Source organism: Cygnus atratus, chromosome 18 (assembly GCF_013377495.2).
Source record: "Cygnus atratus isolate AKBS03 ecotype Queensland, Australia chromosome 18, CAtr_DNAZoo_HiC_assembly, whole genome shotgun sequence".
Taxonomy (NCBI): domain Eukaryota; kingdom Metazoa; phylum Chordata; class Aves; order Anseriformes; family Anatidae; genus Cygnus; species Cygnus atratus.
The window spans coordinates 5,511,184-5,529,328 of NC_066379.1; the positions used below are offsets into that span (position 1 = coordinate 5,511,184).

At 43.9% G+C, this 18,145-nt stretch overlaps 1 protein-coding gene across 21 annotated transcripts in view; it reads right to left on the reverse strand.

The window, feature by feature from the left end:
- The window catches only part of UNK (unk zinc finger), a 45,588-nt gene that overhangs the window by 18,210 nt on the left and 9,233 nt on the right, over nt 1–18,145 (reverse strand). For 12 of the 21 annotated variants that reach the window (XM_035558990.1, XM_035558996.1, XM_035558985.1 and 9 more), the window contains exons 2-9: nt 8,982–9,191; nt 7,199–7,375; nt 6,647–6,777; nt 6,398–6,533; nt 4,705–4,822; nt 3,674–3,758; nt 1,699–1,841; nt 367–414 (exon numbers count right to left, since the gene is read on the reverse strand). In XM_035558990.1, the coding sequence (XP_035414883.1) occupies nt 367–414; nt 1,699–1,841; nt 3,674–3,758; nt 4,705–4,822; nt 6,398–6,533; nt 6,647–6,777; nt 7,199–7,375; nt 8,982–9,191 (1,048 nt within the window). The remainder of the gene's footprint in view (nt 1–366; nt 415–1,698; nt 1,842–3,673; nt 3,759–4,704; nt 4,823–6,397; nt 6,534–6,646; nt 6,778–7,198; nt 7,376–8,981; nt 9,192–18,145) is intronic. The other 9 variants (XM_050714433.1, XM_035558999.1, XM_050714435.1 and 6 more) reach the window with 1 other exon arrangement.

Genomic DNA, 18,145 nt, shown 5'->3' on the forward strand with positions numbered 1-18,145 from the left:
TTTCCAGCAGTTCTGTTCTTTGGACTGTAATCAGGGATCACAACCACATGCAACAAGTCTAGTTTTGCACTGTAGATGAAGCCACAAACAGCAGCAAAGGAGATTAAGAGGAGTTTTAGAGAAAGAGCCTATGTGGATCAGTGCAGACATCCCATTTCTCTGGGATTATCATCAGTTATTTGCCTGCACTGGCAAACATGACTGTGTTTCAAACAACATTTAGACAATTACTGATACCACAGATTCAAACATGGCACAGTTTGGGCTTGCATTAGGAAGAGGGAGCATCCTACAATGTTTTGATTTAGTTTTTATACAGACATTCTGCTGTCCACGCTTCCCTACAGTCGCAAAGTTACTACTCACTGTGGTGGAGGTGGGGCTAGTTGGCAGAGTTCCTGCTTTACTCCACACCTACAGTACAAATACAAAACAGAACACGCCATGTGAGGCTGGCTGCTAGAGGGACCTTTTCCTTTGATTAATTCATCATGTAAAATGATCACCAGCAAAGCCATATTTGTTTGCAAGCTACATGCAGATGCCCTGTGGAGTGATGAAGTCACAGAAAGACATGTGTTGCCTTGTGGCTTACATCCAAAGATTCGTAAAGAGACTGTTTAAAAGAGTAAAAAGCTGGAGACAGAAAAAGACCTAAATGGGCTATTAAGTGGAAGAGATTGTTAATTTTGTTGCAGTTTTCAGAGCATTTAGCTGATATACTCGTAGGATAAAGGGCTTCTGGTTTTTACTTCTTTCTACAGTGTTATTTACCAAGAGAAAATACTATGTCCAGTCTTTCCAAGATCTGTTTGGAATTCTAGTTGCGATCAAATTCAGCAGAACTATGAACTGTTGGTTGGCTTTGGCACTAATAAAAAATCAAACTATCAGTTTCTCTTTTCAAATAGGATAAAACAGGTCCTAAATGAGTTCACTTCACCCTGACCAGTTTGAAGCCAGTTAAACTCATGCTATTTTGCTTTCTCAAAACCTTGACCAACCATTTGAAAAGGTTACACACCTTATCAACAGTAGTGCAAACAGGAAAGACTTCAAGAACTAAAAAAAATAAAGTGGTCTAGCATTCCATATGCTTATCATCTTTCTGTGTGTTTCCATTCAGCATTTGAAAATCTTCCTTGTGTGTACAACCAGAAGTACTACCAATACTCTGGGGCATTATTTAAACATATTGCAGTGTTTAGCTATATCCAGAAGGAAAAGAGGGAGGGAAACAAGGATATCCTATAATGCAACACAAAATGCGCAGGCTAAGCCTCTGAGTTTACGTATGTAAACAAACTCAACTGTAGTTATGTACTTTAGGTTATATTGGCTCACAGCCTTTAATGAGTACTTGGGAAACTGAGCCTGATATGTACCTCCAGACACGAAGGCACTGGACTTCATGTACAGTGTTATTGCACTTTCCTGAAAGTACATCAACAAGCTTTGCGCAGAAAGGAAGGCTTAGAAATTTTATAGGTGAAATGACAATACTAAAACCATTGAACTGTATGTGCCAAACAAACAGATCCCTCTACAAAGCATGTAGTTGACATCTGAAAGAAGAATGTCATATCCTTTGTGTCTCTGGATACTTTAAGATTTCTCTTCTTAGAGAAGGAAGTACAGCAACTCAGAGAAATCCAGATTTATAAAGCACATAGAAGGCCTCCTCACAGTGCTACATACATTGCTAAGGTCCGGAGCATGTGGGCTGGAAGGGCTGACTGGAACAGAATCACCAGCTGCTGATGGCATATACATCACAGGGCCTGTCTGGGTAGGGCTAGACACAGCCGAGGATTGCTGTAAATCTTCATTGAGAGGAGGCTCTGGAAGAAATAAAAGCACATGGAACATTACTCAAAGCTGTACAATTGCAATGGACCACACGACGTTTATGAACAAGAATAGTTAGATATTATTGAGAGAAGAAATGTTCCACAAACACCTACTTATAAGCAGAACAGAAGCAAGGAGCAACCTTATCTGGCAAATAGCTACTTTTTAATCAAATATTCCTTACATTATTACTGTCACCACTTGTACACTGTGCTGCTCATTAGTCTGTTAACACTGCTCCAAAATTATCTTCCTTGCATGAATTGTGTGTTATTCATTCAGCTGTCTTGAACTAAGCAGGGCTTCCTTCTTTGCTAGGCACAAAGTTGATGGGTGCGTTATAATTAGCTGAGGGAGATAAGTTCCCATCTGCTCTCAGTAGAAACCATTACCAAAAGAAAGTAACATACATAGAAAGGCGTACAGCTGTCAACCACACAAAAAGAAAGTGTCATTGACTTGGAAGGTGGAGTAGAGCTGCTGCAGACTTGTAGTCTTTCCATCTAATATAGCTCAGCATCTTTACAAGATCTACACGACAGGCACCATACTTACACTGCAATATCTTTAACGTACTTATTTCTAACATGTTTCTCGTTAATAATCAGCAAAACTCATGCTAAGAGCACGTACAATAAATGTACTCATGTTATTTCAAGTTAATTAGGCCCTCAGTGCTCACCTTAATAAGAAAGGACTGAAAAAATATATATACACACATACAATTCTATAAGATTGCACAAGAAATAACCAGGACTGAGTGACCTAGCTAGCCACAGAATATTATTCTAGCTTTTTTATAGTATCAAGTACAGTTACCTTGTTATGAACAAGGCATCTCCTAAACAGAAATGCTGTGTTATAGATGAGGGACTTTGCTAAATGCTGTTTCTCTATCAAGATTTCATTCTCTCTTGAGCTTGCAGCATCAAACAGTGCAGTTGCATTATTGTGTTTTGGGCCACTATAGCCCACAGCCCTAGCTATAATTACTGCTTGTCTACCAGGCTTCCTATAAAGGAGCTCTGTAAATGGTAGGGAATTTACTCTCACCATTCTTTGACAAAGGTAGCAATTACTAATTCCACCATTCACAAAGGATAATCAAATAACAAAGAGATGTGCTCAAGGCCATGAAGCAAGGCAATATCAGAGCCAATCTACTGACTTGTACGTAACCTGCTCTAATTACTGCAAATTCAACTATGAGACTGGAGCGTAAAAACTGAGTATGAGCCATAGGACTTGGGAGCTAACCATTACCTATGAATGGATTGAAATAATGCTCTATAAATCAAGGAGCTAGTAAGAAAAGCAGATTTGAGGAACAGTGGACAAAAAGCTGTATATTTTTCTTCACCAACTTGAAGATTTAAACTTTATGCAAAACATAAATAGTAAAATGCTATTTAATTTGTAGAACAGATCAATACGTTATCTATAACCTGTAATTTTATCCTCAGCTTTTAGAAATTAAACCAGTTTGCAACTTAGCTATGAACTGTTCATCTATGTACAGAAGACAAGCAGCTCTCACTCTGTTCGTTCTCCTAAATTGACATATGGAGAACTGAGCAAGTGAAAGACAGAGGGAAAAATGCTTCAAGGGACAGTGCAACAGGACTACCTACTGCCTTCAGCTCTGTTAACACCTCTCACTAGCACAGTTTTATAGAAATTATCAAAGTTAATACTTTGTTTCTGAAAATCTTTCACAGAAGCTCTTTGTGGCCCTATATTTTAAGCTATCTGTTCTGGCCAGAAGCTCTCCATAGCTTCAATTTCAAACATCCATGAAAGATGAGAGAAGCAGCCCACGTACGTTCTACATGTGCAAAGGCACAGAAGGGTCCTCGGGGACAGCTGCCAGACTGCTGCATATCATTGCACTTGGTGGATTTGTAGATCTAAGGACGGGAAAAAAAAACAACCAGACATGAACAGGAAAAACAGTGACTGGCAGCCCAGGTACAAAAGTACTGTGAAGAGACTCAATGGCAAGATAGAAACACAGACAAAAGGCAAAAAGGCCAGCAGGTTTCAGGGTGACCCACTATTATAAAACCTACTATAGCTACAGGAACACCAGAGTATGCCCATTACAGTTAAGCTCACACAAAGAACAACCCCACCACAGTCAGCTCCCAAAGGTTACTAGTTTGCCATCAACTCCCTCAGTCTCACTGGGAGCTCCATGGATGTTCAAAGTGCTAAAAGGTAGGAAATCTTGGTAGATAACAGCCCAGAAACCTACAGCCATGTTTGCAAGGAAAATTACAAACTGTTGACAACGGTTGTAGGAAATGGATTATTTATTTCCCTTCCACCCCAGTTTGACAGGCAGTGACAATGGTTACTTTGCTGATACCGGTCCAACAAAGATTTTCAGCACTGTAACACTAAGCAGACTAGGACAAAGTCTTTATTAAACTTTCTGTAAGGATACAGGAATCCTCTGCAAATGCGCAATCTAAGAGCTTGGTAGGTTGTACCACCAGTTTGTGGGTATTTATGTTTCAGCACAATCATCATCAGCCGGTTTTTCTCACAAAAACAGATGCTGTGTGCTCACCTGAAAACCCACACCCTGCTTTCAAAAGGACCCCTGCCCATGAGTCCGTTCTTACACCTGAGTCTTCACCCGCTTCTCTTACCTCCTCCCATACGATCTACCTAAAGGCACCTCTGTCAAGCAGCTGAATTTCAGTTTCCAACATGCAGTTTCTCTGTATCCCAGGACCACACCGCAAGCAGCACCACACACTCCCAGCTGGCACGTTAATTTATCACATAAACCAGGAATTCATTTGCTTTTCTAGTCAGCTACCAAACTGTCAGAGCAGGTTACTGTACCTCTGGATGGAACTGCTGCTCTGTGCGAGTGTGGCAGTATTGGCACGAGTCTCCATTTTCACACTTGGTAGGATCTCCCCACTCATCTCCATGTTTCACACTGGGACACGGCGAAGATCTGTGGAAATAAGGTAGCGGCAGACTGCATCAGATGCACAAATGTGTTTTGAGCTTTGCTTCTTCAATTGGGAACCAGGCTTAGCTGCCCCCCCCCTCCCCAGCTGTACAATCCCTTTGGCTGACTGCTGCTTCCTCAGCCCCCACAGTGCTGCTACGGCATCTTCCTCCCCCTCTCCCAATTTCCCAATGAAAGTAGCATGGCTTAGCTCTCTGTCTGAAACCTAATACAACCTGAACCAACGTAACTCAACAATATTAGCAGCTGATGTGATTAGTGTCAGAGATGCTAGGTCTGGTTTCTCTTTTGGAACTGTACATTCATAGAAAGCTAACAAGTTAATTGGCTAATCCTAAAACACATAATACCCTTCCAGTGGTATGTTTCCAGGGTTGTAGTGTGGCCATGTGGAACAGAGGCTGAGTCAGGTCACTGGGGAAAAGGCAAACCCATTTTCTTTCTCCCAGCTGGGAACAGTTCCGTTTCCCAGGTTTGAATTTTTGCTGTGACCTCCTTCCTCTGCCCTTTATGCTCTTATCCATTCCCCAAAACAACAGCAGAGGGAAGCAGACAGCAGCAGCAGCAGATGCCTGCACAGAAGAGGCAGCCACATCTGCTGGGGGTGGGGAAAGCAACACAGAAGCAAGAAGAGATCAGGAGGGGAGAAGCTTTCACCTCTTCCCTTCCCCAAAGTACCCAGACAGGCAGAAAGCACGTGGCTGCTGCCTGAAGACTGGCTTATTGTTCCTGTTTCTCCTGAAGGTGTTGGGATTAATGTTCCTCGGATTTTTTATGTTTTTTAAATACAGAACTTCAGTATTGATTCAAAAATTTCTGTGAACGCTGGGGGTGGGGAGGGGAAGTGAGAACATCCACTGTATTTTCTCTCCTGGCTTTCTGGTCTGCTCTTATGTTTTTCAAAAGGGAACTAAGGAAAAGCCCCACTGAGATCACAACAAAAGCTCTGTTGTGTTAGAGGAAATGAGGGCCTATAACTTGGATAAAACTCGTTCAGGGAGACGCAGCATGCCGAAAAATCCAGGGACAGCTGAGTGACAAGAACACCCTGGTGCCTCAAAAGCAGTCTTTAGCAGTTGGTTAGGAATGCACGTCCAGCTACAGTACAGGTCACACTGTGCCTCACGATCCCCATCACCGGGTACATCCAACAAGCAGCCTGATGATTCTGAATCCTTTACCCATGAAAACACTGCTGTGAGAGTTTGTCTAGATGGGGATTATTTTTTTTCTTGCAGCGCTTTTTAAAGCAAGAGTTTATTTGAGAAGGGGAAGACAGAGGCAGATCCTGTTCACCATAAAACCAGTGGTAACATGATTTAGCAACAGTTATTTATTAGAGACACTGGTTCCTCTATAAAGCAGAACTCCCTGTTTATTTGTTACCCCATCTCCTCGATGGAAGTAACAGTCCATCATATCTGTCAGTAAAGGCCTTAGAGGCACGCTAAAAAAAAAAACTATCTAGCAGAGAAAATCCTAAATCCTTCCTCCTTACAGGCTTCTACTATACCTCACCACTCAGCGGGGAAACAGAAGACCCAGGCCCAGGATTACCTGTATTTGTGTTTTCTTGGGCTTCTTCTTCTGTCTTTGCTATTGTGGTAGTAGGGACAGGCATAACCCTGGCGACAGAGGCGGGGGGGTTTCTTACATTGCTCTGTCTTGTAATTTCCCAACACATACGTTGTATCTGCAAGAGACATAACCAGTTAGTCAGAGATTAACACGATCTGTATTTATTACACAGAAGACTTTAACAGGAACATGCACTCCACAAATGCACAGAGTTTAATTGACACTCACCTTGCCACCTTGGCTCCTCGCTGAGTATTTTTTCTATCATAGCATGGCTAGCAGCAACTGCAGACTGACCCTCTATGCCACCTTCTGATGTAGTCTGACCATTCTGCAAAGCCTCCATGGCCTGAAGCTCCCTTGGTGGACAGAATTAAGCAAACAACAGATTGAGCAGGTAGAGACAGATAAATGCCTATAAAAACTGTGACATACTATGCAACAATTCTTAAGTGAGTGCATTTCATTTATACTTTTTATTTGTCAGAACATCCTTAGTCAAACGGTAACTGCAATACATGCTCTTCATCCCCTGAGAATTCCAGACGCACTATTTTGATGCCTCCACCAGTCCCCACATCACAACTAGTTTAAAGTGTGCTCTCTCCCTCCCGCCCCGTTTTGAGCATCCTCCCCGGAGATTTTGTAGATTTGCCTTATTAGGAATGGGTACATCATAATCACTACAACACCAAGCATTTCACTCTGAAGCAATAGGGCCTTTCAATCACCTGGGCCCAGAAATTACCCTTTTTGTACACAGCCCCAAGCCCTACTAACCTGATGTCATACACCGGAGAGCGTAGATCATGGGGCCCATGAGCAAAAGCGCAGTGGACTCCGTTCTTCGTGCAGTTTCCCTTGGAGTCTGTCTCATGGATGCAGATTCCAGTTTTGTAGTAGCGCAAGTGATACCTCCTCTCTGTGTCTCCAGTAGTTCTGTGCAAGAAGGGGCATCTGAAATACAGAAGAAGGGGAAGAACAGACACAGTTTAGTCACACAGACTCAACACTATCAGAAGACACATTGCCAATATAGGATGTGGTTGACAACGCTTTTGCTAACTCTCCTTCTCCTATTGTGCCTTCCAACATTACAAAGAACCCTTAAACCTGTCACTGCACAGTATTTAATAGTTTCCCTCCCAAAGAGACAACAGAATTATTAAGCCAGCAGCAGCTTATTATTCTACCCTAGTGACTGCAAGGGATCTGGAAAAGAGCAAGGACACTGTCAAGGCGTTCTGATATACTAGCCATGATTGAAGGGACATCACATGGCACATACCATTTCCTCAGCAGCCCATCTAGACTTCGTGCTGTTACTGTTTCCTGCTGATGTACTCCTACAGGGCTGCGACAGTCTATCTATAGCCAGATGCATCCTTTATGCAGAGCACAGGACAAGAAAGGAGAATTACGATTCTAACATTTTAATTGGTGTTTTGTTTCCCCTCCTAGGCAGAAAAAGAATAATCTACACTGGGAAATATAAAAAAACCATGATAGAATAGGTGAAGTTTATATGTTGCAGTGTTTAGCTAAAAATACAAATCAGCAGGATTTTGAGATAGCAGCAGTTTTCATTTGTTGACTTTGAGCCAGATATGAGCCAGTGATCTAGAAGCCAAAGGCCCCAAATATATTATTTTTTCAATCCCTTCCAGTTCTCTTGTAAGAAGGAAGAAACGTATTGAAACAGAGGCCTCATGCTAGGGATTTATTTCATTCTGCTGCAGCCACAAGATCTTTACTTAATCCGGCAAAAAAATATTATTTTCCCAATAAATAGCATTTTTCTATGTGTGTTTATACTGGCACAAAGAAAGGGAACTGAAATTCCATCTTTCTATAGCATCTCTATATAAAACACTCTCTATATTTGACCACGGTTTGGCTACACTATTTATTCTTCCACATCTGTCACGTGGGTGAAGTCATATTGCTGTGTTAACCCATTAATTACAGGAATCTGCCACATACACAGCAAAAACACTCGCACCTCTCACTTAAACTTACCATAGTCACAAGGAGGGAAAACCCAACAAAACAAACTCTTCCTCCTGTTGCCTTATTCCAGGTACCTGACCTTTCCCTACTGGCTTCTTAAAAGTTCACGAAGACAAAACAAACTGGCAAGTAATGAATATGATTTAAAAAGCTGGGGATGGATAATTCAGGGACAGATTGAGGACAAAATTCCTACTCTTTCAGCAATCTGTTAAAAATTGAGCTATAAAGCTACTGAGCAAAAGCTATAATTTGACAGTTAGGGACTTACAGGAAGAATCTCTCTCAGTCCATTTGTCAGCTAGCAGTTTTTCACACCAGCTTTGCTAAAAATGCATGAAAGCTGAATTCCCATCAACTTTGGTATCATCTCTGCAACAGGCCTGGAGTACAGGGATTGCTACTACAGTTTTTACATCTGTTCTCATGGTACGTATGTTCCAAAGCTGCTTTGCTGCTGACTTGCCTCATCTCTACAAGACCTGGCTGGAATCATCACTGGACCGATCCCAAAAGCCTAATGCCTGAAAAGCAGGGTGCAGTCTTTACTCACTCATCTCCTTCTGGGCAGATTCCTGTGGTCTCGTCATACTTGGTACAGTAGATGTCAGGGCTGTAGTTAAATGTACCATCCCGGCGGCGGATAGATCTGCGACGACGCTGGTTGACAAAGTGCCAGTGGAAGCAAGTGTAGGGCCGGTGCTGAGTGCACTTGTGCTGCACGAAGAGAGGGCACTGCTCCGTGCGGAACTCCTTCAGGTAACTGCAGACAGAAGCCCAAAAAGCAGAATTTTAGGACTGGGATGCTGGTCGGAGGTAACCAATTTCCCCACAGAGCCTGTGCCAAACCAGAGCATCTGTCACAGAGGTGCATGCTGTCCTTCCCACACCTGCCTGATTTTTCCTCTCAGCACTGCAGGTTGGAAGCTGCTGGTTGTCCGTAAGGGGCAGGTATCAGTTACCAGGCCAGTTAATACAAACTGGAAAGCTAAAAGTAGCTGAAATCGCTGTGTGTCTTTCAGTATCATTGCAGAGAGGCTTTTCACAATCTTAGAAAACAGTTTGTGAGAAAAGACAACTCTTAAGTACCTTTCCAACCATTTCTATCTCTAAATCTGAGACGTGGGCAAAAAGGGTTTCCTCCCCTTAGAGTTCAGTTTTAAAAGAATAAATCAATGAAATAGACTTCCTTGTTTAAACCTTCAAGCTAGTGAAAGATTAGGAAAAAAAAAAAAAACACAAACTTTTCCACCCATTTTCCTCCTAGTTTCCTCTTTCTCCTTCAGGTACATGGTCAGCTGCAAATATAAAATTAATCCACTTCTCTCTTGTGATCTTGTGAATTCAGGACTCACTCTTGAAAAGCAGTATAACTATCCTCAAAGCTTACGGTGCTTTACTTTCACATGTAATTCTCTGGAAGTACGTGCCTTCTTTTATCCTGGGAACTAAAGAAGTCACAAGCTTTTATTTGTGACACTAATGACAGTCTCTAAACCCAGATTGTAGAGGATTACAAAATGGTTTAGATCAACACGATGATCTGACTGACTGTGATCTGTGTGGAGGTGCTTACCAAGTCCATGCTGCCTGAAACCCCCCAGGGAACCCCCCAGGTATTTTGAGGGAACACGCCACCAGCTTGAGCAGCTTGGACCCGAACCCCATGGGGTGAGGCTCCAACAACACCACAGAGGGCACAGAGCAGACCGGGTATAACTGCCTTCCACAACAGGTCACGCTCTGGTCTCTTATGTTTAGAGGTTTAAAGCAGTGAGGAACAAAATCTGTCAGTCAGATAAGTGCTGGCATTCTGCTGGAAGCAACAGGGTGATCTAACAGCAGATGCGGACTCATTTTGAGCTGTGTGTGTATATCAAGGCAAAACAACGGAGTACAGGAATTTCTGAGGTATTCATTCCCATACCATACAATCTATTACACTTCTAAATAAATGGAAATGTGCTTGACGCCTGAAGATGTACTTACAGATATCGTACTGAACTCATTCAGAGAGCAACAGCTGTAAATTAAGTATCCTTTCCTCCTTACCCCTGGCTGAGGAAAAAGCCTCAGGAAAACACATGTATGCAACAAAAGTGATTTTATGTGTTTGCTCTGAGAATAGACTATCAGTGGTGAGAGCTTTCCTACATGGGATTTTGCCAGTGCGGAAGGATAAACGCTCCTCCTCTTTAGCCTCCAAAGATGTGGGACGTGCCTTCGTCCTGGATCTGTGAAGGCCACATACCCTTTGCACCCCAAGCCCACCCATCCCCGGACCAATATCCACACTGGGGCCTAATGCTTAATGCCAGAAAAAGCAGAGGCAGCATGCAGAAACAGGTCCGTTCGGAGTAGGCGAGGGCTAACAACACCGCTTTGTTCCTTTTGGCTTTTAAAAAGCCGGCTCCATTCAAATGGAGGTCCCCACTCCAAGCACAGCAGTTCATCTGAAAAGGGAATGTCACAAGAGAATTAATCCACGCTTGGACAGCTTTCCAAGCTGTTGGACCAAGTACAGGTGTAAAAGGCGGAATTGTCCAGATTATTTTATCTTATCAGCGGGCTAATAAGACTTAGAAGAGAAGTGACTGTAACAACACTTAGGTTAGAAAGTGAATTAAGCAAACTTAAGCAGCATGAGCTGACTGCTCTGAAGGATACGGCCTGGTCACCAGCCAGGCCCTTCCACCCAGACGTCTCCACATACACCTTAGAGAGGAGGTTTCATTTTTATGCTGCTGCTGTTTTACATGCAGAGAACAGCAAAACAGGGGCTACGTGCCACAGCCAGTGTCATACAGCATACAGAGCCAGCGACGGAAACCAAAAGAGCATTCATCTTCACCACAGTGAGTGAAGAGTCCAGGCTTAATTTGAGGACCAGCATCCTGAACCTCACCAGTGCTCTGGGACCTGAGGGGAGATACCAGAACTAAACCACCCGGGCATCAAGCCCAGCACTCCAGTCCTCTAGTGAAAGGCATGTATGAAACACTGTGTAAAAAAATAAAAGAAAAACTAAAAATATACGACCAACAAGCTGAAATGGCTTTGCTTTAACTGGAGAGTTTAAAAATGTACACACTGCCGAGGGAGATCAGTCTCTGGAGTGTCAATTGTTGCTGAAGAGCATTTGAAAATTAATTGCATTTCATGATTGGCTAAACTCCCTGGAGAAACATTTATTATAATGTAAATGAGAGATAATTACATAAGTAAATGGTTCACCTGAGAAGTGTTTAACACCTAACTCCCTTCATCAGAAACTCATGCTTTGATGCTGTCTATTAAATAAATGATCTCTCACTCTTAATTTCAAAGCGAGCCCCGCAAACAGGTATCACCGAGCTCCAGCTCGGCAGCAACACATTAACTGCGCACCATCACCTTTGCCATCAAGCCCAACAGAGGAAAACCAGAGTTGTCACATTAACTCAGTCATTTCAAACCTTTCAATCACTGCTTTGGGTTCTTCTTTTTTTTTCAGCCCACTATAACATTTTAAATCACCCTCCTCCACAATAGTCTGAATGATAAATTGCCTTATAGGCCTCTATTTTCTTGATTTATGAATTGAGTTTTGGCTCCTTTGGGGGAACACGGGCCACTCAACCAGCCACTTTGCATTAAAATATATGAAAGACGTCCAAACCACATGTGTTTTGGGAACAGAGAAAGGATATACAGACTGCACGACTGCAATGCGATTGCTCACTAAGCAGAATGCTATTAATATTTCAATAATCTCTCGGCAAAGGCTCTAAAGAAAAACGCAGAACACACTGTCGTGACAGATCCTCCTGGCGTGCATGGTCTCCGCAAATATTTTCCCAGTGGACTTGGGAAAAGGAATTTTTGAACGACCCTTCAAAAAGAAAACATGTTGATAACTGGTACATATTTCACAGCATGTCAGCCAAATGCCATGCCTTTACAGGAAGAGGAAATCTAGCAATGATAACTCATATTTCTCAACTCTCTAAAGACCTCAGGAAACTCTACACGAGGGGCAGACGAATTAGTACCCCACTTCACATAGGAGTTACTTCTATATTTGTTGGGAAAAAAAAAGACGTGAAACTGATCAGTTTTGCATTGGTCTACTTAACACATATAACACAAGAGAAAGTGCTTTATTTAATATTTTCAAGCTCGTAATTTTTTAAGAAGCAGAAAGCACATAGCATGATCTTCTCCTGATACTACATTATATCAACGGCAACACCCAGGTTCCTGGAGGAAACCTTATAATTTACGATTCCTACCAAAGACAAATGCAATTTGTCTAAACAAATAAGACAATACTGGGCAGAACAATGCCTATCAAAGTCACTGGGCTGAACTGAACTTGCTGCTGAGCGGGACAGACACTACTAGAAACGAAAGCTTCTTTCACTAGGAAGACAAGAGGAAAGATGACTTTTCCCAACTAGCTTTGGGAACTCCCGGTGGCTGAAAGGAGCTGCAAAGTCCTGGCATGGGGTGGATGACACACCAAGAATTTTACTTTGCTGAAATCCCACTTCCTGCGGGCTGGGAAGTGGGAAGGGGCAGCAATTACTCTCCACAAGAGTTTACACTAGCGGGGGAACTGCCAACTGCCTGTAACTGCTAGCAGCAGCTCAGCAAGTGTTTACATCTGCAGCCAGCAATTGCAGCCAGTTCCCCCTCTGCCCTGGGGGGGGGAATCAAGCTGCAACCTGCTTCAGGAGCTGCAGGTGGAAAGATGGGCAGGGGGAAGATGCAAAATTGCACTTCCAAATGTCACCAACAAAAAAAAAATTCAAACCTAAAACGGGGAAGAAAAACACAAGAAGAAACTAACTGAGAAGCTTCATTTGCAAACTCAATAATTGCAGCCTTGTCCTGGTCGCATTCCTCGCCTGCTGCTGCAAAGATTGCTCTGTTTGCTGCAGCTTTGCTGGTATGGCTGTGCGAGCAGCCGGTGAGCTCAAGCAGCGCAGCGCGCAGGATACCTGCATCCATAACTTGTTCCAGGGCCGCAGACTTCCTGCCAAACTTGATAAAAGTCACGCATGCACTGGCGTGAGCTCAATTCAGGAAAATGTGCTGGTAATGCATGAAGACAGCTGAGCTCTAAATTCCTTGTTAAAAGCCTTTCCCAAAGCTCCCTGAAATCACTGGAAGACATACAATGATGCCAGAAGAGAAATCTCTGCTTTATAGCAGAGGGATCAGGACCTGGGGGAGAGGCATTATGGACGAACGCAGAAAAGAAAGGAGAAAAACAACTCCTCCAAATCCCTGTTCTTCCCACAACACAAAGCTAGGCCCTCCTTCCCTTCCAGCACCCCTGCGCTGTCTGAAGTCTTTCTGCAAGCCCCAGGACGGGCTCCTCTCCTCGCAGCCCCCCTCACTCCTCCCCGTCAATTCCCTTTCTGCCAAAATTCCTTTCGGGCCCAAAGAGAGCACCGAGGCTGACAAACGGGATCTAAATCTTCTGCAGCAGTAGGACAGCAGAGAGAAAACCATTAGGTAATTGGCTAATCCGGACTAAGGCACTGCCTGTACAAGTAGGACAGCAGAGAGACCTAATGCCAGCGTCATCCAGGTTCTGCACACACGTGGTGGGTGCCTACACCCACACAACTATGCTAAAGCACCCCTCGTAGAGGCCCACGTGAGTGACTGGTGCCGGGTTTCGTGGTGTGAGACCGAAATAAACCACGGACACCTTTCCTGGGAGCCCAACAGCCCCATTCCCCCAGCCATGAGGCTCCATCCCCACAGCAGCTCCCGTCACATGAAACCACTTGCAGGAGGCGGCGTGGGTCGCTCTCAGGTAAATCTAACCAGGAATCCTGCAAATAAAGTGCCTTTTGTTTAAAAAAAAAAAAAAAAGAAAGAAAACAAACCTCCACTTCCTGATAAGATTTCAGAGATAAGGAAGAAAATGCTCTCATGCCATTAACATTTGTTTTAGTCCTGTCTGCCTGCATCTCGACGGACAGGATCATGCAGCAAAAATATAATTTTATCGGCATAAACTAGCTGAGAATGCCGTGGGCTTTTGCTGGCCTTTTTACATCGGTGACATCCTGCTGTTTCAGACAGGACAGCACAAGGCTACACCACAGACCTCTCTGTAAGGTTTCAGGTGGTCCCAGCACACCGCAGCCCCGGGCAGAGCTTTCTGAGCGCTGCTGTGCGAATGACAGAGGTCACTGCTCCCGGCTGGTCCCCGGCTTTCCTCTGCTGGAAGATCCCCTCAGCACCCACCTGCCCAGGCAACAGGCTGCTCAAAGTTTCCCTAATTCAGTTTAGGAATAAATAAATAAATAAAATTACCAGCATTGCTTCAAAGTTTAAATGAGTGGTTCAAGCTAACACAGAATTGTCTGAAGCAAGCCCAACGTGCTTACCCAACACACTCCTGCAAAGTAGGCAGCATTGCAAAACCCAGGAAAAAATAACGTAACTGTAGATATAGATGTTTCAAATTCAATACGGCTTATCTACTGAAAATATTTTCAAAACTGCTGTTTTCTTTTTAAGCTCGGAGAGCCAACCCAATGCAAGGGGAAAAGAGCTGTCCATATTTAATCAGCTCTCTGAATTCATTTCACCCTCATAAAATTTTATTACAAAAGATGATATCAAACACGCTTTAAGTAAGAAACCCATGACTCAATTATTTTCCTTTACTGAACTGTGGTATTCCAATTGAAATGAGTCAGTGGTGCATGACAGAATCTACTTATTCCAACAGGATACTCAATAAAAATCCTGCTAATGTACCTTTTGTCTAACATATCATTACTGACAGAGGGAAAGCCACGATACGCAGCTCTGACATTGCTCCGGAGTTTTTGCTCTTTGGGCAAAGAAGATACTCCAGAACGACTGTAAATAAATAAAGAAATGGGGATTTAAAGAAAAGCATGGCTCCACAATAATTAGCCCAGAATGGATATTGTGGAGGAGATCTGGGTTTCTCTGCGCCGGCAGTTCCCTGTAACACCCTTCCACATCTTCTGGCACACCGGCAGGGCGGCTGGAAGGCTTTGCTTTTAGGGAATTCCTCGGCACGCCAAGGAGGTCAGCGAGGCGCCAGCCTCGGGGGCTTTTACTGCTGCCAGCAACCACGGACTCAGAACACCTTTCAGAAACAGGGTTTGACACTACCTTTCCTGAGACATCTTATAAAATGCTTTCATTTTGATGCAAAGCGAGCCTTCTGACAGGGAGCACAGCCTTCCACTCCCGTGATTTCTTGGGGTTTGGGAGAAAAAAAAAGCATGAAAGAAGCAATCTAGCTTCACAGGAGCTGAAACTTCACAGGGGTGGGCACAGGGAAACCGCATTCCCCACCCCAAAGCAGGGTTCTGCCTGCAGCCTGCTTTAAAGCCTGCCTAGACCCCTGCAAGGAAACGCTCAGCATCTTTCTAATCACAGCAGGAGTTAAGACAAGTTTGTTCCAATAAACAGCTGGGGGGAGCTGAGTGTGGTGGGGTTTTTTGCCATTGTTTAAAAAAAAAAACAACTAACAGATGTCATTTCATATTGAAATACAGTCTCACGCTAGTCACAGCTGAGTATCAAACAAAATAATAAGCATTTAATAATAGCAAACATGTTTAGCAGCAAGCTTGACGGTTTTCATCATGATTTCAGGGAAAGTTTTCTGAGCAGGCTTTACCAGTAACCTTTATCAGTTACAGTGGCTCACCACTATCGTGATAGAATCCCACAACTGGACTCATTGGACAAAAATACCCATTTAATGCTGTTTTTCTCAACCACCTCACAGACCTGATCAAACCCTCACACCCCCCATCACAAAGGACTTTTGCACATGCCATGCATCGCCTTCCACAAAACACGAGCATCTCTCGTTCTCAGCACACCTCAACAATTGCTCGGCTATTTCCCTTTCCATGCTGTCAAGTCAGGTGCAGTTTTGTAAGCCTTGAAAAGATTAGAAAGCATTTAAACCTCAAAGAAAAATATATGGGCCACTTTATAAAAACAAAAGGCTGACTGCGAACGCGGGGAAGGAAAAAGGATGAGGAAAAAAGTTTCGGTAAGCTCACATCTGTCAGGAAGACAGACTTCACATGCCTCAGTGTTTTCTTTATCACCTAAATAAATTGAACCATCAACTGGAAAAAGGTCACACCGCAGACAGCACCGGGCGATTCTAAAGCTGTTCGATTTCCCCTTCTCCATTAGGGCTTGACAATAATGTCAGTCTAAGGGCGAATAAAGAAAGTGAAAGTTGGAGAGACTTATTACGGATGCACGGAGCTGGGCTTGGTTGGTCGCAGAGGCGTTTTTGTTTGAAGCGCTCCCATAACTCACGGCGTACCTTTGTGAGCAAAAGGACGATGGCTTCACGTCCGTAGTGTGTGGTGAGCTTACTGGCTGCCCCGCTTTTCGCTGCAGGACTAGGAAGGCAGCACGCACAAGTTTTCCTTTTCCTCGACATCCGACGGACCTGGCAAGCGAAGCTGAGCTTGAAGCTTCTGCTTAAACGCTAAAGGGTTGCGTGTGCTGCAGGAGCTACAGCACCAGCTGCTATTTTGGGATTTCAAAGCACACCGGGGCGGACGACAATGCGAGCAAGTCAGTCGGACTACACGGGAAGAACAACGGATTGCTTTGCACTCGATCACTTTCCCGTCACTTTATAGACGAAAGCTGTAACTGACTGCTAAAAATAACCCTGCCCGTCCCAAAATAGAACAGTGGCAACTCTCAGAAATTTTCATGAGATTTGTCAATGAAAAGCAAAACATCTGACAAATGGTTGTTTCTTGTGTATACTGAAAAACTAAGGAGTAAAACAGAGACACTACAGCACGGTGCCAAGCCAGGACAGGAAGGCAGCCCCGCACCAGCTTCAGGCAAAACATTGCTCGGTTTCCAGACCGACAGCCAAAAATGGCTTCGTTTCGAGAGAAATACTGCCATGCAGCTCGAGCAGCTCACCAACGCCGTGTCTCAGTGAGGAAAGGGAAGCGTGGCTTTGCACTCCGAGTTAACTCAATAAAATCAACGCTTGCCCTGTGCACCAGCAGCCAGGACCCCAGCCTCATGGGTTAGGGTTTCGTTACCAACGGTGGGTGTCGGGGTGCTCAGCCCCTCTTCCCTGGAGCCCAGCGTGGAGCTGTGTCATTCAAACCAGCCCAGCAAAACACCTGGAGGCTTTTTTTTTTTTTTTTTTGGCTGTGTGCTCTTTTTTTAAAGCATCAACCTGTTGCATCAGCAGGCCACAAATGGTACATGGCCGACCATACCAATAAAATCCGTCTTAAACACAAGCGTTTGTTTGCATGGAGCTTTCATCTTTATAACTGAAACAATCCAAGGACAGGCACATGCAAACCCTTAACTACAGGGCATTTCGGAGCTGCTTCCTTAGGAGCCATGAAGCCTTCAGTTCACGCTCACATTTCACCCAGTTTGATCTCCGAACGAGCTGGCCATGAACACGCATTGCTCGACGTGACCTCAGGATTAACTATGCATTCAGACAGTCCACACAATGTTTTAAAAACATGTCCATTTTTTCCAAGTGGGAGCAACTTACTTTCAACTTGACACTTAGTTTATGGAAACACCACAGCTGTGCCTAAAGCAAGCCTCAAACACAGCTCGCCCCGCTTTGCACAGCCCTCATCACCCTACAGGTTGGTTTCCACTCTACACCCTATTTCAGGACCACATTATTCCTTCCCTACAGCACCT